The 26,029-nt window shown below is 39.3% G+C and overlaps 3 protein-coding genes and 1 long non-coding RNA gene across 9 annotated transcripts; 1 reads left to right on the top strand and 3 right to left on the bottom strand.

Moving 5' to 3' along the window:
- Nucleotides 1-492: 492 nt before the first annotated feature.
- pgp (phosphoglycolate phosphatase) lies at nucleotides 493-2,832 on the bottom strand. Its single transcript, XM_085465741.1, has 2 exons — nucleotides 1,811-2,832; nucleotides 493-1,512 (listed from the first exon to the last, which is right to left on the bottom strand). The coding sequence occupies exons 1-2, from the start codon at nucleotides 2,403-2,405 to the stop codon at nucleotides 1,187-1,189; spliced, it is 921 nt and encodes a 306-aa protein (XP_085321867.1). The 5' UTR covers nucleotides 2,406-2,832; the 3' UTR covers nucleotides 493-1,186.
- Nucleotides 2,833-4,037: 1,205 nt separating this feature from the next.
- Nucleotides 4,038-5,368, top strand: LOC146702758 (uncharacterized). Its single transcript, XR_014921896.1, has 2 exons — nucleotides 4,038-5,157; nucleotides 5,254-5,368. It is a non-coding gene; the product is annotated as an uncharacterized LOC146702758 (long non-coding RNA).
- Nucleotides 5,369-11,157: 5,789 nt separating this feature from the next.
- Nucleotides 11,158-16,268, bottom strand: LOC146702757 (uncharacterized). Its single transcript, XM_085465740.1, has one exon. The coding sequence runs from the start codon at nucleotides 16,003-16,005 to the stop codon at nucleotides 14,143-14,145; it is 1,863 nt and encodes a 620-aa protein (XP_085321866.1). The 5' UTR covers nucleotides 16,006-16,268; the 3' UTR covers nucleotides 11,158-14,142.
- Nucleotides 16,269-20,619: 4,351 nt separating this feature from the next.
- On the bottom strand, nucleotides 20,620-22,675 carry zdhhc4 (zDHHC palmitoyltransferase 4). 6 transcript variants are annotated; one of them, XM_085465734.1, is made up of 7 exons: nucleotides 22,404-22,675; nucleotides 22,115-22,312; nucleotides 21,902-21,975; nucleotides 21,643-21,821; nucleotides 21,427-21,552; nucleotides 21,082-21,326; nucleotides 20,620-20,984 (listed from the first exon to the last, which is right to left on the bottom strand). In XM_085465734.1, the coding sequence occupies exons 2-7, from the start codon at nucleotides 22,235-22,237 to the stop codon at nucleotides 20,685-20,687; spliced, it is 1,047 nt and encodes a 348-aa protein (XP_085321860.1). In that variant the 5' UTR covers nucleotides 22,238-22,312; nucleotides 22,404-22,675; the 3' UTR covers nucleotides 20,620-20,684. The 6 variants fall into 6 exon arrangements, with proteins under 6 accessions (XP_085321860.1, XP_085321862.1, XP_085321863.1 ...); XM_085465736.1 differs by having other exon boundaries at nucleotides 22,115-22,244; XM_085465737.1 differs by having other exon boundaries at nucleotides 22,115-22,244; nucleotides 22,436-22,675.
- Between the last annotated feature and the right edge of the window lie 3,354 nt (nucleotides 22,676-26,029).

Raw genomic sequence — 26,029 nt, 5'->3', positions numbered from 1 at the left:
AAATGACCTGTATGTATCTGTGTGACATCAATAAAAGGATCAAGTGCTGCATTATCTTTAGTTACATTGATAATATTTATTTATGGTGAAACAGTGGCAAAATATCGCTGTTGCTTTCGTATAAATGAAGCGGACATGCCTGCGTGGCCGCGATCTAATCCTGTTTACATAAAGTAAACCTGCTCCCGAGCAGGTTTACGCTTACGGCTCTGTTGCTATGACAGCAAGTCCCGGATGAGCTTCGGGGAACCGACTGATCCAGGATCACGCGAAATCGTCAACAATCTAATCCGGCTAACCTACTTAGCGAGGTACGAAGAACGGGCCCCTGGTCAATAGTCTATCAAGCTGATGAATTTTGCTGTAGTATCTTCTATATGAAAATTAAAACCACCCAAAAATAAGAAGTTTCAACAACTTTAAAAGTAATAATCAGGAAATCAGTGAATGTGTTGAAAAACAAGAAACATGAACCAGGCAGAGGGTATGGTAGATCATGTAAAAATAGTTTATTTTTGAGTTTAACATGTGTTTTTTGTATATGATACTTACCCTTAAGGAAAGTCAGACATTTTTTTAAAATGTTAATGTGATTGTTTTATGAAGTAATAAATAACATGACGGATCCAAATATTACTCTTGCACAATCCCTTGAATCTAAATGCAGATATCGGAACATTGTGTTGAGGTCTTAGAATACAGAACAAACAAAGCTCAAGTTCAGCGCCTTTCAGTCTGCTTTTGTCCGTTGGAACAATGATGTAAACCTTATTACTAAACTGTTGACACTTCATGTGTGCTCACCTCTCTTCCAAAGTTTGACTTGTAGTTGCTCAAGAGGTTACATTGCATATCTGGTGAGGGCCTTTATAGTTCACTGACATCTTTTTTAAAAAAGAAAAGGAACACACTCATTTTTGCAGCGTAACTCAACGCTTAAATACATTGAAAAAATACTGAGGATTATTGTTCTCACGCTGTTAATAATCACTTAAAACATATTAAAATTAGGTTTAGCAGATAAAATAAAATATAGATATATATAGCTTTAGTCTCCTGTCCAAGCAGGTAAGTGCTGTTACAGTACTGAAGCAGCAGAAAACAACACAAAACAAAAAAATTCCCTTTTTAAAAGAAAACAAAACAAAAAACACTGGATCCTGAGTGTTGTGCAGGTTTCTCAGTCTCATCCCTGCAGAGCTGGAAGGAGGTCCGCGATGCTCTCCACATAGTAATCCGGCACCATCCCCTGCCTCTCTGGGCAGCCACTTTTCTGATGGGCTTCGGCATCTGCCACAGTGCTGACCCCCGTGAGGGTTAGAAGGGTCTTCAGGCCGCAGTTGGAGCCCAGCAAGATGTCAGTGTCCAGACGGTCGCCGACCATCAGGCAACGGTCGGCTTTCACACCAAACTGGGAGGCCACACAGTCGAACATGAAGTGGTTGGGCTTCCCAACAGTCCGGGCCTCACGCTGGGCTGCCGTCTCAACGGCCTGAAGCAGACAGCCGGTACCTGAGGGTTAAGAGTGACAGTCAGTAGGTGAGGTGACAGTTTACTCTTTAATCCAACAGAACAGGTCTGTTCAGATTGACAGGAAAGTCAAAAATTTAAAATAAATTGTTGCCAATACACTTAAAAGCCTCTATTCAGGTGTTCTAACATCTGTTTAGGGTTAAACACGGCTGAACAATAAATCCCTTGTGCTGACATCACCCTGAAAACAGTTCTGTGGATTATCTGGCCTAAATAAAAGCAAATAAAAGGTTTTAAAAATGCGTTAAATGGAACAAAGTGCAGAGTAACTGTTTACCTGCGACGGCCTTGCCTCCTTCCAGGGGCAGCCTGGTGTCCCTGTTGGTCCCCACAAACAGACAGCCCTGCTGGGTCAGATACTGCATGGCTCGGTTCAATTTCATGTAACTGAAATGCTCATCGAAACCGACCACCACCGCCTTCACCTCGGGGTCCAAGGTCACGTTGGCCCAGTCAATCGGCTTTCCGCAGATGTGGTCGGGTCCCACCCCGGTCTGCTGGATCCCCACCGCCTCCAGCTCCTGCCTCATCGCGTTGCTTCCTATCAGGTACACTTTGCCCTCCAGCTCGCAGACCGTTTTCAGGTACATAGCGCAGCAGTACGCGGTCCCGAACACTTCATCTTCCGTCACGTCGAAGCCGAGTGCGGTCATTTTATCGGCGTACATTTTCCTGGACTTGGTGCTGTTGTTAGTGACGAAAAACACCCTCTTGCCCTTTTCCTTGAGAAGGTTTATGACTTGAGGCGCTCCGGGAATGGCCTGGTCCCCCCGCCAGATGACGCCGTCGCAGTCGAACAGGATGCTGTCCACAGAGTCCAGTAGCTGCTTCACCAGAGCTCCACTCAGCCGGGTGCATTTTGACACAGACATCGGGGAAGACTGCGGTGAACGGAGCGTGAAGAAATGTAAAAACGGGAAGCTTACTTACTCAAGTAAAGTAGTAGCGCTATGTCAGGAGTCAAAGAGGCGAGTTGTAAATGTTAACCGTTAATAACCGGTCAAAACAACCGGTTTTGGTGTGCTGTGTGAGGAGCTCCGGAGAAGCAGGCTGACGTTCTGACCGCCGAGTGTTGCATCAATGCAACGACTACTTCCGCACCGGCTTAAAGTGACAGGAGCCACACACTAAGAAGTCCGGTCAAACTTCCGCTTTGATAAAATTAAAGTAATAAAATATTTTTTCTTTTTCTTTTTTAATGAGAAGAACAGGTGCTTTATGATGGTGTGAATAACTTAATCAGCAAACACATTTGTTTTCTAACCCACCTTCTGATTTTTTTTAATTGCTATGTTACTTTGTATCGTGGTTTAATGAAGTTTAAGAAAAAAAATCAAAACACTGGATGCTGACGATCAATGACGATCCACAGTTGTTGTGATTCAGTGAAAGTTGTGTGGTGGATGTCAAACATGTAGCCTACTGGTGCACTGCTTTAACCTACACCAAACACTTTTAAAATCCTCGGTTTAAAGTTAGAATGTCAAGCGACCCCCCCCACTGTGTTCTTACCGGGTTTTCCATGATGGCTGGAAAGCTATGCTAATGTAAATGTTTATGTAGCTTCACTGATTCACCTGCAGATACAGAATGGTCACATGTCTGTCTTTACATTACAAGTGATCACGCGCGGTGAGTTTCAGCCACCAAAGAGTCCATTCAATTTTTGTTGATAATTTAATTGAATCTTGTTTTTTATTAAAAAATATTTTCATTCCAAGTCTTTATAGCCTATAACAAACTTACACAACAGAAGCTGACCCAAATTCCTTTAAAGACAGCACATTTACATTTCAGGTCTCTAAAAATCCACAGTATCAATACACAAGAAAACTGTGTTAACTAGTATATTACTGTGGGTTGTTAAACTTACAACATTGTTGTGTTGGTGTTCATGAAAATGTGTTCCGAACTTGGCAAATGTACGATGATTCAGCTCATAAATAATAACACACTGCTCTCCCCTACATAAGCTCCCTTTATAGGTTAAAAGTATCGGTATCTGCAATACTGCTCTTAATTTACTCGATAACGAAATTTGCAAGATGCACAGCACTGCTGCTGATGAGTAGCAAAATAACTGAATATGTCAGGAAATAGTTCACTAGATATATAAATAAGTAATTAAAATATACATTGACTTAGTTTAAAATGCTCTGTATTTCTATTTTTAAATAATTAATTACACATTTTTAATTCATTCTAGTTTTATTCCAGACCCCAATATACTGAGGCTATGTATTTGCATAATGATCTTAACTGCTTTCATAGAGAAAGACCTTATAAAAAGCCTTATAATTTAACTTATAAATTTCTTACAAGTGTGGTGTATATTGTCAACATAAGAATGTACCGCATTAGGATTTGATGCCACATTTGACCTCCGACCTTTTGTTCTGACTTGTCATACAGACTATCCGGTTGTTCAGTGATGACGCGACGAATCCTACTTCCGGGTCTAAAGTAGACGTTTAATATGGCTTTTGTGTTGTTAACATGTTAATGTTATGTATTTTCTTCTATTTGATCTCAAAAAGCTCCTAAAACAGTCAGTGATCACTGTTGACCTCCCTCGGCTTTTATTACCGCTAATCATTTATTTAAGCTCAGTTTTTAAAACCTTAGGATGTAACTACAGCCCAGCCCATGCAGCAGTATATGAATGACTAACCTCGTATTGTGGATGGATTATCTCAGTTGTTCTCCTGGCTGAAGTTTGGTTCTTTTACAGCATCCTGCCATGTGATTACATTTGTTCATGACCACCGAGAACACTCACGTTAACTTTTATCGAGTGGAAAAAAAGGTAGCTTGTTTATATTATGCTAACATAGCTGTGTCGCTAGCGGTCACGTAACACATCATTATATACCAGCTAGCCCAACTTCAGTAACCCTACAAACGTCACTGCTGTTTAGTTTTCTGTCTTCATTTATGCTGGAAGTGATAACAGAGCTGTACATTTTAATTTGTTTCCAAAACCCCGCAGTCAGGACATGCTATATTGTATTTAGATAGAAGCTAGCGAGCTAACTCCCTGCTAACTTCTAACTCCGTTAAATGTCATAAATTCCGTTTTCATGGATGCCTGGATGCCAAACTCAATTGTTACACCTGGTAGAGCAGAACGCTGATCATTTTATTAAAGATGAAAGACTTTAGACAGTGTAAGTTTTGGCCGGCGGTCATAGGTTCTGTCCAATAATATGACGCGAGACTGGAGTAAAAGACATCGATGGATTGGCACTTTATTAAAGAAGGCGCATGATAACAGCACAAACACTGACTACAACTAAACAAAATGGCTTCCTTTTATACTCTACCTTTTCAGGTGAGCATCTGGAATAGCCCAAGTATGGGGGTTAACTAATCAAAATGAACACATAACCCTCCACACAAACACACGTACAATAACATTAAAGCACATCACAAACATATACATATTTCCAACACATACTATAAACAAACCAATAACATAAGCTTCACCCATTTCTATCTAAATTAAAACCCTCTTTAACCACACTCCCTAACCCGGCACACTGGTCTGTTCCAAGAGCTCTTAAACAGGTGATTGAGCCGCTTTCACTCTTTTGCTCCACATCCTGCAAGAAGCAACCAGGACAGGTGAGTACCTTTACAAGTTCTCATTTCACATATGTTTAGGTTATTGATAAATGATTAACTGCAAGCAGCTCTAACTTTGGCTCTTCTCCGACACAGGTAGGATGGCCAGTAGTGATGGGCAGATGAAGCCCCATGAAGCACTGAAGCTTTTCATCCAATTGGTTCACCCCAACGCGAAGCTTCATGAAGCTTCATTTGCTCTAGCAGGACACCTACTGGACGTAAAAATAATAGCTGGCATGAATTTGAAGAGTGTGGCATTTTGCACACAGCCTGTAAATGTCAACAACAAAAGGAGTGTGTAAAACATGTATATTGTAGTGATGGCAGTATACTGTGTATATTTATAGTGGCAGTATGGGAAATGATTATTTGGAAATGCTTGAAATGGAAATGATCATTTACTGTGAGGTGAGGTGTGGTTGGGGTGTGGACAGTAGTTGTGCTTTTGTAACGTTGAGGTATGGACAGCTACACACTGAGGCTTTGAGCCTCAGTCCTGCCCGTTCACATTTTATTCTATAAAAACTACATTTTCACTGCTTTTATGACCTTTTTAGTGGGGAGAACATAGCTAGGATTTAATGATTTAACAAATCTTTTGAATCCTTTGTCCTCCACAATGCTAAATGGCTGGGAGTCCTCAATCACCATGCTAACCAGGTCTTCATCTATTTGAGATTGTTCTCCTGAGGAAAGACAATAAAGATAAAGCACAAATATAAATATCACACACGTAACTTATAACAGTTGTATAATATTGTTATATCATTTAGTAACATTACTGCATCCTATATTATCATTGCATTTGATGGCTCACCTGGTCTTGCTCCACGATCGGTGTCCCCCTTATTCTCATGCAAAGCTCTGTAGTGCCTAAGCATGGATGAGGTGTTGTTGTTATATCCCAGCTCCCTGGCACATAGCAAACACTTCACCTTGTACAAAAGTCAAGACAGCTCAACATAAATTGTATTGCACCATCAGTATTATGAAAATACATCTTCTGTAGAAATTTACATACCTTGTTGGGAGGAATAAGATCAAAATGTTCCCACACAGGGGAGGACATCCTCCTCTTCTTAGCTGGCTCCATTCTCTCCTGACTTTCTCTCCTCACTCTCATAAACCTCCAAACTGTCTCCAAACTCTCACTAACCGCAACTCTCCATCAAACACCCACATTTTTGAATGAAGTCTGAGGGGTTTATATCGCTGTCATATCTCGCGGCAAAGTTCGAACCACTTCATGAACCAGTCACGTGGTACAGCCGGGCAGCGCGGCTTCGGACGTCATCATTTTCAGCTCCTCCCATAAATGAAGCAAGCCTCGATACGCGCTTCGCGGAAACGCCCCCTCCATTACTCGACACACGCTCCGAAGCCTCGATACAGAACGTCCCATCACTAATGGCCAGTCCCACTGTCTCTTTTCTGTTACAAGCTGTCAATTTAATTGTATGTCAAATAACCTAATAAAAGACTCCATAAGAACTAATGTGTTTTCTTTATTACCCCATTTTAAATTCCCAATCCAACAATTTATTATTAACAATACCAACCAGGTAATGGAACCCCTGGTCCCCATTACAGACAGTTTTTCAACTCTCAGTAATGCCATAGTGATCGCTTGATATATGGACCTGCAGCGGAGTTTAGGTCCAGACACGGCTAGTGACGTCAGACTGAACAACCGGATAGTGAGGGTCAAAAAGATGATAATGTTATTTAGAGCTATGTTCCTTACTGCCATTGGCAACATTTAGGAGATTATATACCAATATATGTGGATTCTAATATCACATATCCTGTCATCCTGTATCTCTGTGAGGTCAGAGGTCAAATTTACAAATAACCTACTCCTACATAAAGTTTGTGTAATCAGAGTAAAACATCTGCCATATTTTAATACAGTAGATGCTACTAAAATGTTTGATTTTGAATAGAAGACAAACACACATGTTCAGTGTAGGCTGAAAATGTACAAACAAAGTCATGTTCATGTTACCAGAAAAATGTGTGCAGGTATAACATAAAAACTAAGGTTAACCAAACATAACTTAATTTCGTGCAACCGATTACAATAATTTTTTTATGTTTATCCCACTGATTAGTTTGTTTTCAGTGTAGGCTGAAAATGTACACATTTGTGTGACAATGAAAACATGCAATATTCACAATATAATCTTTTTAGGACTTTATTAATGAATAAAAAAAAAAATCAATTTGGAATGCCCAATAAGATCGCAGGGCTCGCAAAATCGCCCGTCGGGCTATATGATAACCCGACGGGCGGGGCTGAGATAGATTTTGGTCGCCCGACCGGAGATATCGCTAGCTCCGGGACGTCGGGCTAGAGATTTTGCGAGCCTCGAGTTGTGTATTAGTTGACAAATAAATAAATAAAACCCCAATAATCTGACAATTCCCTGAGCAAGCACTCGGCGACAGTGGGGAGGAAAAACTTTCTTTTAAAAGCAAGAAACCTCCGGCAGAACCAGGCTCAGTGAGGGACGGCCATCTGCCTCGACCGGTCGTGGGATTTTTAAAGTGACTCATTGGATGTGAAATAAATTAGCTTGTTTGAATCGTTTGTTGTTAGCCAATTTAAAGAGTCACTTTGATGTCAACTAATACACTTAAACTGTCCAAATAATTTTAAATAATAATTTTGCAGGCAGTTGGAGTGGTCAGAAGCACTTGGTATGGACATCAAGTTGTTATTAAGTTCTGTTTTTCCTGAGAATTTCATTTTTTTTTGCACTTTAAGTTGTTATTAAGTTTCTCAAGCTCTTTGTTTTCCCTGAGCATTTCATTGTTTTTGCACTTTAAAGTCTTATTAATTTCCTCGAGCTCTTTGTTTTCCTTGAGCATTTTCTTCTTTTTGTATTTTAAGTTGTTATTAATTTCCTCGAGCTCTTTGTTTTCCTTGAGCATTTTCTTCTTTTTGTATTTTAAGTTGTTATTAATTTCCTCGAGCTCTTTGTTTTCCTTGAGCATTTTCTTCTTTTTGTATTTTAAGTTGTTATTAATTTCCTCGAGCTCTGTGTTTTCCTTGAGCATTTTCTTCTTTTTGTATTTTAAGTTGTTATTAATTTCCTCGAGCTCTGTGTTTTCCTTGAGCATTTTCTTCTTTTTGTATTTTAAGTTGTTATTAATTTCCTCGAGCTCTGTGTTTTCCCTGAGCATTTTCTTGTTTTTGTATTTTAAGTTGTTATTAATTTCCTCGAGCTCTGTGTTTTCCTTGAGCATTTTCTTCTTTTTGTATTTTAAGTTGTTATTAATTTCCTCGAGCTCTGTGTTTTCCTTGAGCATTTTCTTGTTTTTGTATTTTAAGTTGTTATGAAGTTCCTCAAGCTCTGTGCTCTTCTTTAGGATTTCACTGTATTTGTAGTTTAAGTTCTTATTCTGTCCCTCGAGCTCTGTGTTCTTTCTCAGGATTTCATCAATTTTGTATTTTATGATGTTAGAAAGTTCCACAAGCTCTGAGTTCTTGCTTAGCATTTCATTGCAAATGTGCTGCGCGCCTGAGTGTTGTTTTATCAGTTTTTCCCTTTCTCCTTCTAGTTCCATGATTTTCTCCTTCATTTCATTAGAACATGCGTGTAGCTGTAGATTTTTCCTTTCTAAGTCTTGGAGAATAAGTTGTGTCTTTTTCTGCATTTTTTCCTGTTGCTGTTTCTCTTGAAGAAACTCTTTGTTTTTCTCCAGGGCTTCATCAAGTTTTAGGTGAAGCTGCAGATTCTTGTTCTCAGTGTCTTTGAGATTCCCATAGAGCTCCTGATTAATAGCTTCTGTTTGTTGAAGCTGGTAGGACATTTTTCTTAACTGGTCGCAGTTCTGCTTGTTTGTTGTCATCAGGCTTGCAATATGCTGCGGATCTTCAATAAAGATTATTTCCCAGCCCTTATTTACAATATCTACACCGGGCAGGTTTTGTGTATTTTTATTTTCTTCGTCTTGCTGGTTTATGAGACTTTCATCGTGAAACATTTCTGCATTTCTGTGCAGTGCTTCATTAAGCTTTACTTGCAAGACTTTGTTTTGTTTCTTCATGGCCTGAAGTTTACATTCCATTTTTTTCTCCTTTCTTTCCTGTTGTTTCTTCTCTTGAAGCAACTCTTTGTTTTTTTCCTGGGCTTTATCAAGTTTTCCTTCCATCTCCAGGTTCTTAAACTCAGTGTCTTCCAGTTTCCCACAGAGCTCCTGATTAATATCTTCTTTTTCTTCGAGCAGGTGGGACATTTGTCTTAATTCAGCACAGTTGTGTTTGTTTTCTGTCATCAAGTTTAAAATCTTCTCCTGTGCTCGATTAAATAGTATTTTCCAGCCCTCATTTATATTATCCACATTGGGCTGCCTTCGATTATTTTCTTTTTCTCGTTGGTTCTTGACAAATTCATTATGCCTTTCTTCCAACTGGTTATTTAGGGCCTCCATGTGTCTGCACTTCTCTACAAGCTGAATTTTCTCTGCCTGGATTTGTTTAATCATGTTGTGTAGATTTTGGTTTTCCTGCCTACTTTCAGCTAATGCCCTTTGGATGGATGGACCCTCGAGCAGAGGGCCAGCGTAAGCTTGTTGTTTTTTGCTGTGTTTTCTCTGAGACATGTTGGAATCTTAGTAAAACAACTGTGTAAATGATCCAACTGTTTCAAAATGTTTCTCAGGTTTATGTTTGAATGCTGCGAACACGAGTGCTGCGAATAAACTGACTAAAAGTTTGCAGTTCTCACCCCTATTTATACCTTTCGAATGGATCAGATGCCTTTGATCTGCATGCACGCTATATGATGTCATAGGGCTTTGGAGTGTGATGTCACGGGGGTGGGCGTGGAAAGGATTTTGGCCCGATCCGCCATTTTGGGGGTCTAAACAAAGCGCTCACTCACATGTTAGTCGTGTTTTCTCCTCAAGCTCCGCCCCCTGGAAAGGAAAAATCGGCTGCACTGTCCGCCATTTTGTTTCTCGCTTTGGAAAATCTACTATCATCTGGAGTTTTACAGTTGAAGGTAAATAAGATTTTAAAGCTAACACACCAGTGAGAAAGAGTGTAGACCCTTTATATATGTGGACTTTTACTGGGCTGTTTATCAAAAACCATGAAAGGCCAATGTTAGGCTCCAGTTAGCAAATGGTAACCGAAATTATGCGATAAGCAAATTAGTAATTAACATATATAATGTGAGTTAATATTGTTTGTATAGTCTTTCAGTCTAAATTAACAGACTATTACAAACTTGCATCGGTGTCTGTAGTAAGTGGTGGTACCTGCAGTAAGTGGTGGTACCTGCAGTGTCTTAACCATTAAACAAGCTAATGTAGGGCCGGGATATGACTAGTTTGTTGAAACATGTCTGCTGCCAATGTGACTGCTCACACACGGTAACATTACCAGCACATAGCCACAGCCGCTATAAACATGCTGAAAGGTCAGTCTAGCTTCTGTAGTCAGCAGCTGGAAGACTCAACACAGACCCAAGATTCAGTGTAACGGTTATCTAAATGTTGTGTGTCCTGTTTGTAAGCCCAGAAAAAGAAATTAAATAAAATGACGACCTTGAGCTTCAAGCTAATGTAAGCGTAATGCTATAGCATAAAGCGACTAATGCAATGATGAGGTTGTTAAATTAGTAAAAATACAGTAAATATATCCAACATGAATCATTTATATTTTTGGTCTAAACATAATTAAGTCTCACGCCTTTCACTTGTTTTAGAAGGATGTTCAGTCTTTTAAAACCAGTCATATCAAAATAACAGAAAACAGTAAGTGGGTCTAAAGTGGGTCTATTTAGGGCATGACACCTATGCAGTACTCATTAGGAGAGGAAGTGCATGACGTGGGGCTTTATTTCATGTTCTGGGGCAGTGAATGTAATGTACTGTACACACAAAAACAAATTATTTTAACTGATTTATAGACAGACTGAGAGGAGGGCTTAAAGAGATAAAAATAATGACAATATAAATATGTTAAATTTATTTTTTCTGTAAAGGTATATGGTGCTTATCCCTGCTGAAGGGCAGATTGGTGTTGCTTCAGAACAATTCTCTAGCGCTGTTACGTAGAGGTGTTACAGTTAAGGTTTTAATAACATTATTTTATTTACTAGTGAAGATTTGCATATGTTATCTCACATTCTGTAAGGTAAATTTTCTGGAAAGGTCAAATTAACTAATTTAACTAAGTATTAATGAAAGACCTCGATGTGTATATGACAATAATAGATGTAGTTTCTGGGTCATTTGGCAGAACTGCAAAATGGCCAGAAGGAGGCAACTGCTGTGGTTGCAAACAGGCTTTGGGTGGTATGGAAGTAAGGGCAACTATGGAACTGCTCAGCAACATGGGACCCATAGCTAATAAATAGTAATATGACAAAAAATAACAACTTTGTGTGGATGTAACCTTGTGAGATTTGACATTTTGACAGCATTTTTATGTGACAACTTCTCTTTTTAGATAAATGCAGAGTTTAAGCGCATTACCACCATGCCACTGCAGTCCAGATTACTCTCGCAGATAGATGTGCTATCTGACAAACTAATAAAGGTCTTCAAAAGGCGAGGAGGACAAATAGGAAGAAGACTTCAGAACATTCTGGAGCCCATGGCCCAGGTAAGAAAAAAATTAATTTGTGTATACACTTTAGGGAAAATAATAATTTTAACAAAATGCTGCTTGTCACTCTATGCCAGGAGTATGTTGAAAATCACCTGGGATTTTCACAATTTACCATGGGTGCGTTTTTTGTTTTTTGTTTTACCTGCATTAGAACTGTGTGTGGAGTTCATAGTTGAACACCTCTCTATGCTCTGACAGTATTCTGCTTCTTTGCATGGAGATTTCACTTCATGCATTACCTTTTTAAGCATTCTGAGGACTCAAATCAGTTGCTGTAATGAATCCATTTTTGTTCACCTAATGTGTTAATGTTAACATTTTTTGGAATAGTGACACAGATTAAAATAAGATTTGGTATAATGTTCTTTGACTAGTGTTCTGTTTAATTAAATTTCGGAATTCTGCATTTTCTAGGCCACAGATGAAGCCATTATCCAACGATCTAATAAGGAAACAACCATGGGAATTTACATCATAAAGTCAAGAGATGGCAGGATTATCCCCTGAGGACATCGGGATAATCCTTGAAGGTCAGAGAGTCTGGCAGGATTTGGATAACTATACCCTAGCAGCTGCAATGCTGTTTGGACTAATGTACACTTTGAACCTCACCTACCCACTGGAAAAGTATACCTTCGAGGTATTATAGAAACTGGTTATGGAGCTCAAAAGGAACAGCCTTTCAAAGAAGGCCCAGGTTTTCAGGACCAGACTGTACGATTGAACAGTTTTCCAGTTATGATGTGGGAACAACATGTTTACCTCTTCGAATATGTGCCATCCTTTCTTTTAAGCCAGCACTGGTAAAGTTTTCACTTTTCAAGCCATGGCTCGTTTAAAAAAAAATTCAAACTTTGAATGTCCATTTTTCTCAATGGAAATGGTGCCTTGCACCAATTTCACCAGTTTGCAATTTTTTTCCCAAGGTGCACCGCTACAAACAGATTGCATCGTCTAGTATAGTGATTGTGATGTTTAGTGATAGAAGCAAGCCAATACTAATCAGTTTAGGTCTCTTGGTTTTGTGCCTGTGGGTTATGATGTTATTTTAAGTCTCTTCTTTGTGTCATTTTAATAATTACACCCCTGTTGCCATATTACCTTATGGCTCTTACATTTAAAAAACTATTTTTTACATAAGCGCGATGTCATAAGGCCCCACAATGTTGAATTCAGGTTACAGCAGATAACTTTGAGGAATGTTGTGGAATGTTTTTCAAGAGATGCATTGTACAAATATGACTCATGTATATTTTGGAAGCCTGAATTGAAAGTCCATTGTTACAACTGTGTAGTATTTTCAAAGATACAGGTCATTGTTCAAAAATGTTTTGCTTATTTCTTTGATTGAAGAGAAAGTGTACAGTACATACAGTAAGATCAGCCTTAATTTAGTTTTATTTATTGAACACTCAATTATATATTAGATTATATATTATATATTAGAAATTTGTTATAAAATAAAATAAGCTTACCATAAAATAATCTTGTCACTATACCACATAGTAGTCCAATACAATTAACACAAAAAGTTCATGTCTGATAAACAAGTGGTTTCTATAAATATTTGACCGGAATGAAAAACATAACAACAACATAACAAAGTCATGTTCATGTTACCAGAAAAATGTGTGCAGGTATAACATAAAAACTAAGGTTAACCAAACATAACTTAATTTCGTGCAACCGATTACAATAATTTTTTTATGTTTATCCCACTGATTAGTTTGTTTTCAGTGTAGGCTGAAAATGTACACATTTGTGTGACAATGAAAACATGCAATATTCACAATATAATCTTTTTAGGACTTTATTAATGAATAAAAAAAAATCAATTTGGAATGCCCAATAAGATCGCAGGGCTCGCAAAATCGCCCGTCGGGCTATATGATAACCCGACGGGCGGGGCTGAGATAGATTTTGGTCGCCCGACCGGAGATATCGCTAGCTCCGGGACGTCGGGCTAGAGATTTTGCGAGCCTCGAGTTGTGTATTAGTTGACAAAAAATAAATAAAACCCCAATAATCTGACAATTCCCTGAGCAAGCACTCGGCGACAGTGGGGAGGAAAAACTTTCTTTTAAAAGCAAGAAACCTCCGGCAGAACCAGGCTCAGTGAGGGACGGCCATCTGCCTCGACCGGTCGTGGGATTTTTAAAGTGACTCATTGGATGTGAAATAAATTAGCTTGTTTGAATCGTTTGTTGTTAGCCAATTTAAAGAGTCACTTTGATGTCAACTAATACACTTAAACTGTCCAAATAATTTTAAATAATAATTTTGCAGGCAGTTGGAGTGGTCAGAAGCACTTGGTATGGACATCAAGTTGTTATTAAGTTCTGTTTTTCCTGAGAATTTCATTTTTTTTTGCACTTTAAGTTGCTATTAAGTTTCTCAAGCTCTTTGTTTTCCCTGAGCATTTCATTGTTTTTGCACTTTAAAGTCTTATTAATTTCCTCGAGCTCTTTGTTTTCCTTGAGCATTTTCTTCTTTTTGTATTTTAAGTTGTTATTAATTTCCTCGAGCTCTTTGTTTTCCTTGAGCATTTTCTTCTTTTTGTATTTTAAGTTGTTATTAATTTCCTCGAGCTCTTTGTTTTCCTTGAGCATTTTCTTCTTTTTGTATTTTAAGTTGTTATTAATTTCCTCGAGCTCTGTGTTTTCCTTGAGCATTTTCTTCTTTTTGTATTTTAAGTTGTTATTAATTTCCTCGAGCTCTGTGTTTTCCTTGAGCATTTTCTTGTTTTTGTATTTTAAGTTGTTATTAATTTCCTCGAGCTCTGTGTTTTCCTTGAGCATTTTCTTCTTTTTGTATTTTAAGTTGTTATTAATTTCCTCGAGCTCTTTGTTTTCCCTGAGCATTTTCTTCTTTTTGTATTTTAAGTTGTTATTAATTTCCTCGAGCTCTGTGTTTTCCCTGAGCATTTTCTTGTTTTTGTATTTTAAGTTGTTATGAAGTTCCTCAAGCTCTGTGCTCTTCTTTAGGAGTTCACTGTATTTGTAGTTTAAGTTCTTATTCTGTCCCTCGAGCTCTGTGTTCTTTCTCAGGATTTCATCAATTTTGTATTTTATGATGTTAGAAAGTTCCACAAGCTCTGAGTTCTTGCTTAGCATTTCATTGCAAATGTGCTGCGCGCCTGAGTGTTGTTTTATCAGTTTTTCCCTTTCTCCTTCTAGTTCCATGATTTTCTCCTTCATTTCATTAGAACATGCGTGTAGCTGTAGATTTTTCCTTTCTAAGTCTTGGAGAATAACTTGTGTCTTTTTCTGCATTTTTTCCTGTTGCTGTTTCTCTTGAAGAAACTCTTTGTTTTTCTCCAGGGCTTCATCAAGTTTTAGGTGAAGCTGCAGATTCTTGTTCTCAGTGTCTTTGAGATTCCCATAGAGCTCCTGATTAATAGCTTCTGTTTGTTGAAGCTGGTAGGACATTTTTCTTAACTGGTCGCAGTTCTGCTTGTTTGTTGTCATCAGGCTTGCAATATGCTGCGGATCTTCAATAAAGATTATTTCCCAGCCCTTATTTACAATATCTACACCGGGCAGGTTTTGTGTATTTTTATTTTCTTCGTCTTGCTGGTTTATGAGACTTTCATCGTGAAACATTTCTGCATTTCTGTGCAGTGCTTCGTTAAGCTTTACTTGCAAGACTTTGTTTTGTTTCTTCATGGTCTGAAGTTTACATTCCATTTTTTTCTCCTTTCTTTCCTGTTGTTTCTTCTCTTGAAGCAACTCTTTGTTTTTTTCCTGGGCTTCATCAAGTTTTCCTTCCATCTCCAGGTTCTTCAACTCAGTGTCTTCCAGTTTCCCACAGAGCTTCTGATTAATATCTTCTTTTTCTTCAAGCAGATGGGACATTTGTCTTAATTCAGCACAGTTGTGTTTGTTTTCTGTCATCAAGTTTAAAATCTTCTCCTGTGCTCGATTAAATAGTATTTTCCAGCCCTCATTTATATTATCCACATTGGGCTGCCTTCGATTATTTTCTTTTTCTCGTTGGTTCTTGACAAATTCATTATGCCTTTCTTCCAACTGGTTATTTAGGGCCTCCATGTGTCTGCACTTCTCTACAAGCTGAATTTTCTCTGCCTGGATTTGTTCAATCATGTTGTGTAGATTTTGGTTTTCCTGCCTACTTTCAGCTAATGCCCTTTGGATGGATGGACCCTCGAGCACAGGGCCAGTGTAAGCTTGTTGTTTTTTGCTGTGTTTTCTCTGAGACATGTTGGAATCTTAGTAAAACAACTGTGTAAATGATCCAACTGTTTCAAAATGTTTCTCAGGTTTATGTTTGAATGCTGCGAACACGAGTGCTGCGAATAAACTGACTAAAAGTTTGCAGTTCTCACCCCTATTTATACCTTTTGAATGGATCACATGCCTTTGATCTATATGATGTCATAGGGCTTTGGAGCGTGATGTCACGGGGGTGGGCGTGGAAAGGATTTTGGCCCGATCCGCCATTTTGGGGGTCTAAACAAAGCGCTCACTCACATGTTAGTCGCGTTTTATCCTCAAGCTCCGCCCCCTGGAAAGGAAAAATCGGCTGCACTGTCCGCCATTTTGTTTCTCGCTTTGGAAAATCTACTATCATCTGGAGTTTTACAGTTGAAGGTAAATAAGATTTTAAAGCTAACACACCAGTGAGAAAGAGTTTAGACCCTTTATATATGTGGACTTTTACTGGGGTGTTGTTATTTTACAGGTATGTGGGCTGTTTATCGAAAACCATGAAAGGCCAATGTTAGGCTCCAGTCAGCTAATGGTAACCGAAATTATGTGATAAGCAAATTAGTAATTAACATATATAATGTGAGTTAATATTGTTTGTATATTCTTTCAGTCTAAATTAACAGACTATTACAAACATGCATCGGTGTCTGTAGTAAGTGGTGGTGTAACCCAGTGTTAATTTGGTTATCTGATAGTGTGATATTCAGTATATATGTATATATCTATATTGGGTGTTATAAAATGTTCTTCAATGATTTTGAGGTTGTTGTTGTTTTTTTTTTTTTAATTGCTATTGGTTTGCGGCTGCTATACGACAGTCGACTGTGGTAGTACATCCTAGCGGGAGGGGCTATGAGCTCACATGGCTTGTAGCTTTGCCAGAGAGCAAGCTTGGGTGAGCTAGCGGGGAATATCTCCTTCTGCAGTAGCCTTAAAAAAAGACTATTGTTCATTCTCCTGCCAGGTAAAAATCTGTTTCGTATGTATATTATAGTATTCCATGTGTTATCATGTGTTTGCTATGATGTGATGTGTAGTAATGGTTACTAAGGTGCTAATCGAGGCTAAGCTAGCAAGCTCGACAATTAGCCGCCATGCTAAGCGGACGTTAGTAGCCAAGTTCGTATGTCACTATAGGGTTATGAGCTCACGTGGCTTGTAGCTGTGCCAGAGAGCAAGCTTGGGTGAGCTAGCGGGGAATATCTCCTTCTGCAGTAGCCTTAAAAAAAGACTATTGTTCGTTCTCCTGCCAGAGGCCTCGCTGCTGTGCTGCCTTACTGCTGTGCTGCCTTACTGCTGTGCTGCCTTACTGCTGTGCTGTCTCGCTGGTGCCATTAAAGGACAAGCGGCTGCCATCCCTTCATCCATCCGGACCTTGATTATTTGGACCGAAGTACTCACACACACGCCCGCACTCAGTGCCATACACTCTCTTTATTTTGCTGGCCAGCTAATACCCTTGTTTGTTTTTTTTTTTGTTTGCATTCACAAAGACTATCCAAAGACATTTTGGTTATTGTCAAATAGACACTCTCTGATTACGGACTGAGGAGGTTGTGGTGTTACAACCCCAGGACTGAGAAAAAGGACTCTTTACATAATATATTCACTTGTCTCCTGGTTAGGAGAAGTGACTATTGATGGAAATATTTTTCTTCTTCTTGTCTTTGTTTACATTGTATCCCAGAGAAGTTTTAAGTTGTTCAGGTTGAAACATTTGCACTTAAAGTCAGTTAAGTTTCCTTTGATATATCAGTGTCAAGCTGATGTTTAAGAGGGTATGTTAAGGACAGGTGTGCTCCAGTCCATCAATCCTTTAAAGTGCTGGACACCGATGGTAAATTGCCATCAGACCCTAAATAAATTGTCCTCTGCTGTTATCCATATTGCTTCACTCATTCTTTGGTGAGTAGACGTATTGGTTACAGTGGTACCTGCAGTGTCTTAACTATTAAACAAGCTAATGTAGGGCCGGGATATGACTAGTTTGTTGAAACATGTCTGCTGCCAATGTGACTGCTCACACACGGTAACATTACCAGCACATAGCCACAGCCGCTATAAACATGCTGAAAGGTCAATCTAGCTTCTGTAGTCAGCAGCTGGAAGACTCAACCATTACACTGAATCTTGGGTCTGTGTTATCTAAATGTTGTGTGTCCTGTTTGTAAGCCCAGAAAAAGAAATGAAATAAAATGACGACCTTGAGCTTCAAGCTAATGTTTTCTGTCTTCATTTATGTTGGAAGTGATAACAGAGCTGTACGTTTTAATTTGTTTCCAAAACCCCGCAGTCAGGACATGCTATATTGTATTTAGATAGAAGCTAGCGAGCTAACTCCCTGCTAACTCCGTTAAATGTCATAAATTCCGTTTTCATGGATGCCTGGATGCCAAACTCAATTGTTACACCTGGTAGAGCAGAACGCTGATCATTTTATTAAAGATGAAAGACTTTAGACAGTTTTTCAACTCTCAGTAATGCCATAGTGATCGTTTGATATATGGACCTGCAGCGGAGTTTAGGTCCAGACACGGCTAGTGACGTCAGACTGAACGACCGGATAGTGAGGGTCAAAAAGATGATAATGTTATTTAGAGCTATGTTCCTTACTGCCATTGGCAACATTTAGGAGATTATATACCAATATATGTGGATTCTAATATCACATATCCTGTCATCCTGTGTCTCTGTGAGGTCAGAGGTCAAATTTACAAATAACCTACTCCTACATAAAGTTTGTATAATCAGAGTAAAACCTCTGCCATATTTTAATACAGTAGTTGCTACTAAAATGTTTGATTTTGAATAGAAGACAAACACACATGTTCAGTCTAGGCTGAAAATGTACACATTTGTGTGACAATGAAAACATGCAATATTCACAATATAATCTTTGTAGGACTTTATTAATGAATAAAAAAAAAATCAATTTGGAATGCCCAATAAGATCGCAGGGCTCGCAAAATCGCCGGGGCTGAGATAGATTTTGGTCGCCCGACCGGAGATATCGCTAGCTCCGGGACGTCGGGCTAGAGATTTTGCGAGCCCCGAGTTGTGTATTAGTTGACAAAAAATAAATAAAACCCCAATAATCTGACAATTCCCTGAGCAAGCACTCGGCGACAGTGGGGAGGAAAAACTTTCTTTTAAAAGCAAGAAACCTCCGGCAGAACCAGGCTCAGTGAGGGACGGCCATCTGCCTCGACCGGTCGTGGGATTTTTAAAGTGACTCATTGGATGTGAAATAAATTAGCTTGTTTGAATCGTTTGTTGTTAGCCAATTTAAAGAGTCACTTTGATGTCAACTAATACACTTAAACTGTCCAAATAATTTTAAATAATAATTTTGCAGGCAGTTGGAGTGGTCAGAAGCACTTGGTATGGACATCAAGTTGTTATTAAGTTCTGTTTTTCCTGAGAATTTCATTTTTTTTTTGCACTTTAAGTTGCTATTAAGTTTCTCAAGCTCTTTGTTTTCCCTGAGCATTTCATTGTTTTTGCACTTTAAAGTCTTATTAATTTCCTCGAGCTCTTTGTTTTCCTTGAGCATTTTCTTGTTTTTGTATTTTAAGTTGTTATTAATTTCCTCGAGCTCTGTGTTTTCCTTGAGCATTTTCTTGTTTTTGTATTTTAAGTTGTTATGAAGTTCCTCAAGCTCTGTGCTCTTCTTTAGGATTTCACTGTATTTGTAGTTTAAGTTCTTATTCTGTCCCTCGAGCTCTGTGTTCTTTCTCAGGATTTCATCAATTTTGTATTTTATGATGTTAGAAAGTTCCACAAGCTCTGAGTTCTTGCTTAGCATTTCATTGCAAATGTGCTGCGCGCCTGAGTGTTGTTTTATCAGTTTTTCCCTTTCTCCTTCTATTTCCATGATTTTCTCCTTCATTTCATTAGAACATGCGTGTAGCTGTAGATTTTTCCTTTCTAAGTCTTGGAGAATAAGTTGTGTCTTTTTCTGCATTTTTTCCTGTTGCTGTTTCTCTTGAAGAAACTCTTTGTTTTTCTCCAGGGCTTCATCAAGTTTTAGGTGAAGCTGCAGATTCTTGTTCTCAGTGTCTTTGAGATTCCCATAGAGCTCCTGATTAATAGCTTCTGTTTGTTGAAGCTGGTAGGACATTTTTCTTAACTGGTCGCAGTTCTGCTTGTTTGTTGTCATCAGGCTTGCAATATGCTGCGGATCTTCAATAAAGATTATTTCCCAGCCCTTATTTACAATATCTACACTGGGCAGGTTTTGTGTATTTTTATTTTCTTCGTCTTGCTGGTTTATGAGACTTTCATCGTGAAACATTTCTGTGCAGTGCTTCATTAAGCTTTACTTGCAAGACTTTGTTTTGTTTCTTCATGGTCTGAAGTTTACATTCCATTTTTTTCTCCTTTCTTTAAATGTAAAGACTTCTTTTTAAATGTAATAACATAAAAAAAAAAACCTCCTCAGCCATCAAAATAACTTGTGTAAATACATCCCCATTAATCCCACAAGCAGCAGCTACTTTGAGATTAAACATAATCATAGAAGCTACCTCTAAGTGTTTGATTTGGTAAGCTTGTAGCTGCAACAGTTAATTAAAACAATCTTCAATTCACAAACCAGAGGCCATAAAGAAACCAAACTTTATTTTCCAGTAGTGTTTACAGTAGTTATGGTAGACAGTAAATGGAACCAATCAATTGTCTTTTTTCTGAACAAGCCGTGGAGGGAAGACAATCTCCCTCAGATTTCGGAGGACCCCCCTGCTGTAGTAGTATCTTTTAGAGTGATCTGGGATGGGGCTACAGAGAATATCGGCCGCTGTAGATGGGTGGCAGTGCTGGCAAACGTAGCCTCGACTTTTGTACCACTCATTGGAGGTCTGGTTCACAACAGCAAGAAAGGAATGGAACATGGTGTAACCCGCCAGGAGGAAGAATACAAAGAGTAAGAAGCCCAGCATGAAGACAATTCGGGGAAAAGTAAGGAAGAGATGCTGGAAGAAAAAAGTGGGAGGAGGGGCGGATGATTAAAATTCAATTTCAGTTAGAAGCAAAAACAGCTGTGTGCAATATTCAGTGTGTCAGCAGTACCTGCACGACAAACAGAAATCCTGCTGGCTGCCGTTGGCCATTCTCATCTAAGTAACTGGCCCCCAGGAGCCCTGTGCGCAGCACGACATGAAGCAGCATGTCCACCGTTAACAGGGCGATGTCGCACGCCATGGCACAGATGCTGAAGAGGTAAAGCAGGAAGTAACATGTGTTCTGAGCACCGATGCAGTTGTTCACCCAGACGCAGTGGTGGTCGAAACGCTGCACGCACCTGTTGCAGACCCCTGAATCACAGGAGGAGTTACAGTCAGCACTGAGACACGCTACCTTTCTTTTTCTCCCAGTACCTCAGGTGCTGACATTGACAAATTAAAAAGCACTCACTACAGTGTTTCGAGCGGGCTGGTTTGACAAGCTGGCAAGTCGAACATATGGTTCCCGGGTGAAACAACCTCCTATCGTACGAATAGATGTGCAGCTGACCGGCAACTTTCTTCTTTGTCACTGTGCCTGACAGATGGAGAGAAGTGAGATAACACACTGCCATTGCTGACACCACCACCGCACATTTAAACAAGATGTGGTCAAACTAAAATGAACCTGGGTCTGTCTTGATGCAGAGGTAGAAGAAGAAGGTCTTGATGGCCAACAGGATATAAGGCACAGATAGGCTGATCAGAGTGGTGTCCATCTCCCTACAGAAGCCAAACACCTCGTAAGTGAACTCTGCATACACGGCGCCCTCCAGCAGGATGTGCAGGTATATGAACGCGTTGCTCCTGCAGTCAAATTCAAATAACACTGAATCAAGCCTCAAATAAACATTAAACTCTGTAAACGCTAAGAGAGAACTACAAACCTCTGATGGAACAGTCTGTGCAAAGTCCACTGTGAAAACTTCTGCAGCCACTTTGGAGTAATCGATGAAAGTCTCTGTGAAAAAAAGCACATAGTTGTAAGTGAAGTGGATACGTTTTCTTTATATTGAGACAACAGCGCCACAGAGTGTCGGTCTTTGGAATTGCATGAAAAGAAAAGCTTCATACTCATCCCGTTTCTGCTCTTTTCTTACCTTTAATGCAAAGCTGTAGAGTGAATTAAGGGGGCTGTGTTGCTGGCCGGAGTATCTGCACACTAGAGCTATGCATGTGAGCACCACCACAACGTAAATGCCAAACAGCGTCAGGAAATCCATATCTCACCTGGCAGCATCGCAGAGAGGCAAACAACAGGTGTTTACGGTACAAACTCACCGACAGCAGGTAGCAAGCTTAAAAAGAAACAATTAGGCTTTGTTACAGTTAAATTTCAGTCATAGTTACTTCCTTTAAACGCGTTAAAGACTCAGGTGAACAAGTTACATTAGCATCCGCTGAAACCTCTCAGTACCCACACTGCAGCGTTAGCAAAACTGAACCAAGTCTTCGTTTCTTCTCCTTGTAAACCCATTTTCATGCTCGCTCTCACCTTACCATCTAGTCGAGGTTACACATAGCTGCCTTTTAGTGTTTGTCTCAAGTCAACAGAGTCGGTTTAGGAGGCTTCTAGTTTTACTTTTGCTCCATGCTCACGTCCTGCCCCTGTAAACAATGCTACTTCCTTAGCATCGCTAATGGGCTGGGCTAACGTCGAAGCCTCCCCGCTGTGAGAGGACAGTGGAAATGTGTCCTACTCCTTTTTACTTTACACTGATATAAATGAACAGTGTGTTTTGTTTTTTTGGGGGGTTTTTCGGCTGATTAAGAGAGGGGATTATTAATTTTAAAAGTTGTAAGTATACTTTGCGTTAAAAGTCCCTGTCTCCTGTTATAAACGTGTATTAATAGCCATACAAGGAGGTGTGCAAGACAAGTGCATTCAGCCAGCTCTTTCTTTTATTGAAAATCCTGTTATTTTTCGACAGTTTACATCCCCATCCCAATATCTAAAACAGGCTTCAGACATTTCTAAAGTTTGCTTAAACATCTTCTATTTAAAAAAGAAGAGAGAGCTATGATGCACATCACTACCCACATACACTCACTGGTTACTACATTGTCAACACAGATGTTAAATCAGCCTATGGCAGCAGCTCAGTGCATTTACCCATGCAGACGTAGCCAAGACGACCTGCTGAAGTTCACTAAACTGAGCATCAGAAAAGGGTGAAAGGTGATTTAAGTGACTATGAATGTGGCATTGCTGTTGGGGCTGGACAGGCTGGTCCAAGCATTTCAGAAACTGCTGGTTGACTGTGATTTTCCACCACACAAGCATCTCTAGGGTTTCCAGAGGATGGTACCAAAAAAGAGTCAATATCTGGTGAGCATCAGTTCTCTGGGTGAAAATGTCTTGTTGATGCTAGATGTCAAAGAAAAAGCTAACAGGAAGGCAATAAAAACTCAAATAACTCATCACAGTTACTCTAAACTCAAAACACATCAACACTTGAAGAAAATGGGCTACAGCAGCGACCACACCAGGTGCCATCTCAGCTAAGATCAAGAAACTGAGGCTAGAATTCTCACAGGCTCACCAAACTTGGACAGAAGACTGGAAAAATGTTGCCTGGAGCCTGCTTTGACATGTAATTGTTAAGGTTGGAATTTGGAGTAAAAACCATGAAGCAGGGATTCATCCTGCTTTGTGTTAATGGTTCAGGCTGCTGCTGCTGCTGGTGTAATGGTGTGTGGGGCATTTTTTGGCACACTTTAGGCCCCTTTACCAAATGGGCATAATTTAAATTCCACATCCCACCTGAGTATTATTGCCAACCATGTGCATCTCTCTACGATGGCTGCTTCTAGCTGGATCATGGGAGGAATATTGAATGTGTGCCACAAAGAATGAAGGCAGCCCTGAAGGCAAACGGGTGTCCAAGGTGTACTTAACGAAGTGACTGGTCAGTGTATAAACTGGAAGTTTTGAGGCCTTTGCCAGAGCCAATAATACACGTGTTTTATAAATGCATTACTCTTGATTTTACTGTTAAATGTGTTACTGGTTAATTCACTATTTCATTGAGAGAATTTCTGCCTGCAGTTTCTATAGTTCAAGAAAGAGAGAGGTGATGTCTGGAGCTTTGCTACCTGAGGAATCCAGTGTGAGATAGCATCAACAGTAATGTTTTGTTTCCTGTGTCCAAAATACATGTGAGTAATTAGAGTATTTTATACTTTCTCTCTCTCTTTTTTGGGACTTCAAAACATGCATTGAAGCATAAAAGGTTTTGTCTAAAAGTTAGCACACAAACTTCAAAAAGGAGAATTTTAAATATATAATTTCAGTATAACAACAGTTAACTTCCTTTTGTTTATTGAATGCCTGGATGCGCTGTGCTGGTGCTTTAATCATCTTTTATTGACTGTTATATAAGATAAATCAAGTTACAGTGCTGTGAGCAATGCTTTTATCCCACCCTTTGTGCCAGAGACATGAAGAAATGTCTTTCAACTCTTCATTACACTAGCTTTGAACATGTATTTTGTTCAAAAATTGATCCGACAATGACAAACAAATATCAGCTACTGTCATCTGGTTTGATTATAGACTGATACCCGCCATCGAGGTTAATATAGGCCTATAGTGTTTGACTTTGGTGCCTGAATAAAATCATTAACTGTTTGCTGTTTGTCTCTGCAATCCAGTCCTCCACACAATGCATCAAGGCACCACAGGACACCAGTCAGTGGATACTGTTGCGGACATGGCCCAACACTCATATTACAGCTCACAGAGCTGCAGAGGGGAGCATTACTCGGGAGCTGCGCAGGCTCATCTCCGAATGCTGCTTAAACAGGTACTGAATGTTTGGATGTGCTGTGCTGGGGGCCTTAATCATTTTTTATTGTCTCTTATGTCGGATAAATCAAGTTACAGTGCCACGAGCGTATCTGCTGTTACAGTTTGAAATCAAAATTACAGCTTTATACCTGAAATGACAATTTTCTTTGTCAAAAGATAAATTGTTTCAGGTGGTTTAAAGTTTTTCTGTCACGCATCTTGTCATAGACGACTCAATCGTCTTTAAGACTGTAAGTGTAAGAGGAGAGTTTGATTGAAGTGAAAAGTGTGTTTGGAGATGCAGTCATTTGTGTTTAATTATTCAGTTTGCACTGAACTGTTTGTTCCTTATTGTGCGCTTTGGCACTAATGACAGTTTACACTCCAATAAGCCCACCTGCGCGCTTCCTCAGCTTCCTCTCCAGCTGTTATGCATGTCAGTTAAAAAATACGTGTAATACTGTAAAAGTAAAACTTGATGTGAGCTTCAGTTCAAGGATATAAGCAGATAGTCACACGTGCAGCTTAGAGTCTGCTCGATATAGGATTTTTAAGACCTATGCCAACATTTGGTGATTTAAAAAATCTGATATATTGGCTGATATGTTTTTTTTCTTTCAGACGCACATACATAAATGGATTAGCAATTGTTATGTGTATTGATTCATTAGTCCTTACTAAGAAGATAAAGCATTGCAGTTTAAAAAATAGTCATGTTTTACCGTCACAACAAGATCTTCATGCTCTGCTCGACTCTGCTGGTAAACGTGTGTTGCCAACAGGGAAGTTGCAGAGCACAACATCAGCACCCATAGCATGGTTGAAGGGTTTTTCCTTCTTGATGTTGATATTGATATGTTGGCAAATAGCTGATATCTGCTGATAAATCCACCGTCTAATTTTTAATCAGCACACTGACGCCATAAATTTTCAGTTTTAAGTTTTAGTTTTCAGCTCTGATCTGGCTCTATATAAATACAATTGAATTGAATTGAACTAGAGCAGCATTTAGCCTATTTCATCATAAATACACGTCTAAAAGTGTGCACAGTGCTAAAATAAACTTCAATAGAGGCACTCTAAATATCTAATACGGGAGGGGAGCATGTGTTCCTACAGTATTAATAACAAGGGGGGGTGGAGGAGAGCAGATTCAGCTGATAATCCCACTAATCCCACAGGCTAAAGTCTTAAATTGCCCCCGCTCCTTATCAATGGACCGACC

Source organism: Copadichromis virginalis, linkage group LG8 (genome assembly GCF_057382275.1).
Source record: "Copadichromis virginalis isolate Kocher_CV1m ecotype Utaka linkage group LG8, C_Virginalis_male_GT1.1, whole genome shotgun sequence".
In the NCBI taxonomy this organism is placed as follows: Eukaryota; Metazoa; Chordata; class Actinopteri; order Cichliformes; family Cichlidae; genus Copadichromis; species Copadichromis virginalis.
Note: the sequence above shows the minus strand (reverse complement) of the source record. Positions and strands in the feature narration are given on the sequence as shown.

Excerpts from the sequence above, each read along its gene's own strand:
- pgp (XM_085465741.1), bottom strand. The coding sequence starts at position 2,405 with ATGTCTGTGTCAAAATGCACCCGGCTGAGTGGAGCTCTGGTGAAGCAG. Across the intron at positions 1,513-1,810 it reads AGGAGGCAAGGCCGTCGCAG|GTACCGGCTGTCTGCTTCAG; the intron begins GTAAACAGTTAC and ends CTTAACCCTCAG.
- LOC146702757 (XM_085465740.1), bottom strand. The coding sequence starts at position 16,005 with ATGTCTCAGAGAAAACACAGCAAAAAACAACAAGCTTACACTGGCCCT.
- zdhhc4 (XM_085465734.1), bottom strand. The coding sequence starts at position 22,237 with ATGGATTTCCTGACGCTGTTTGGCATTTACGTTGTGGTGGTGCTCACA. Across the intron at positions 21,822-21,901 it reads CACAGACTGTTCCATCAGAG|GAGCAACGCGTTCATATACC; the intron begins GTTTGTAGTTCT and ends ATTTGACTGCAG. Across the intron at positions 20,985-21,081 it reads GATTTCTGTTTGTCGTGCAG|CATCTCTTCCTTACTTTTCC; the intron begins GTACTGCTGACA and ends TTTTTCTTCCAG.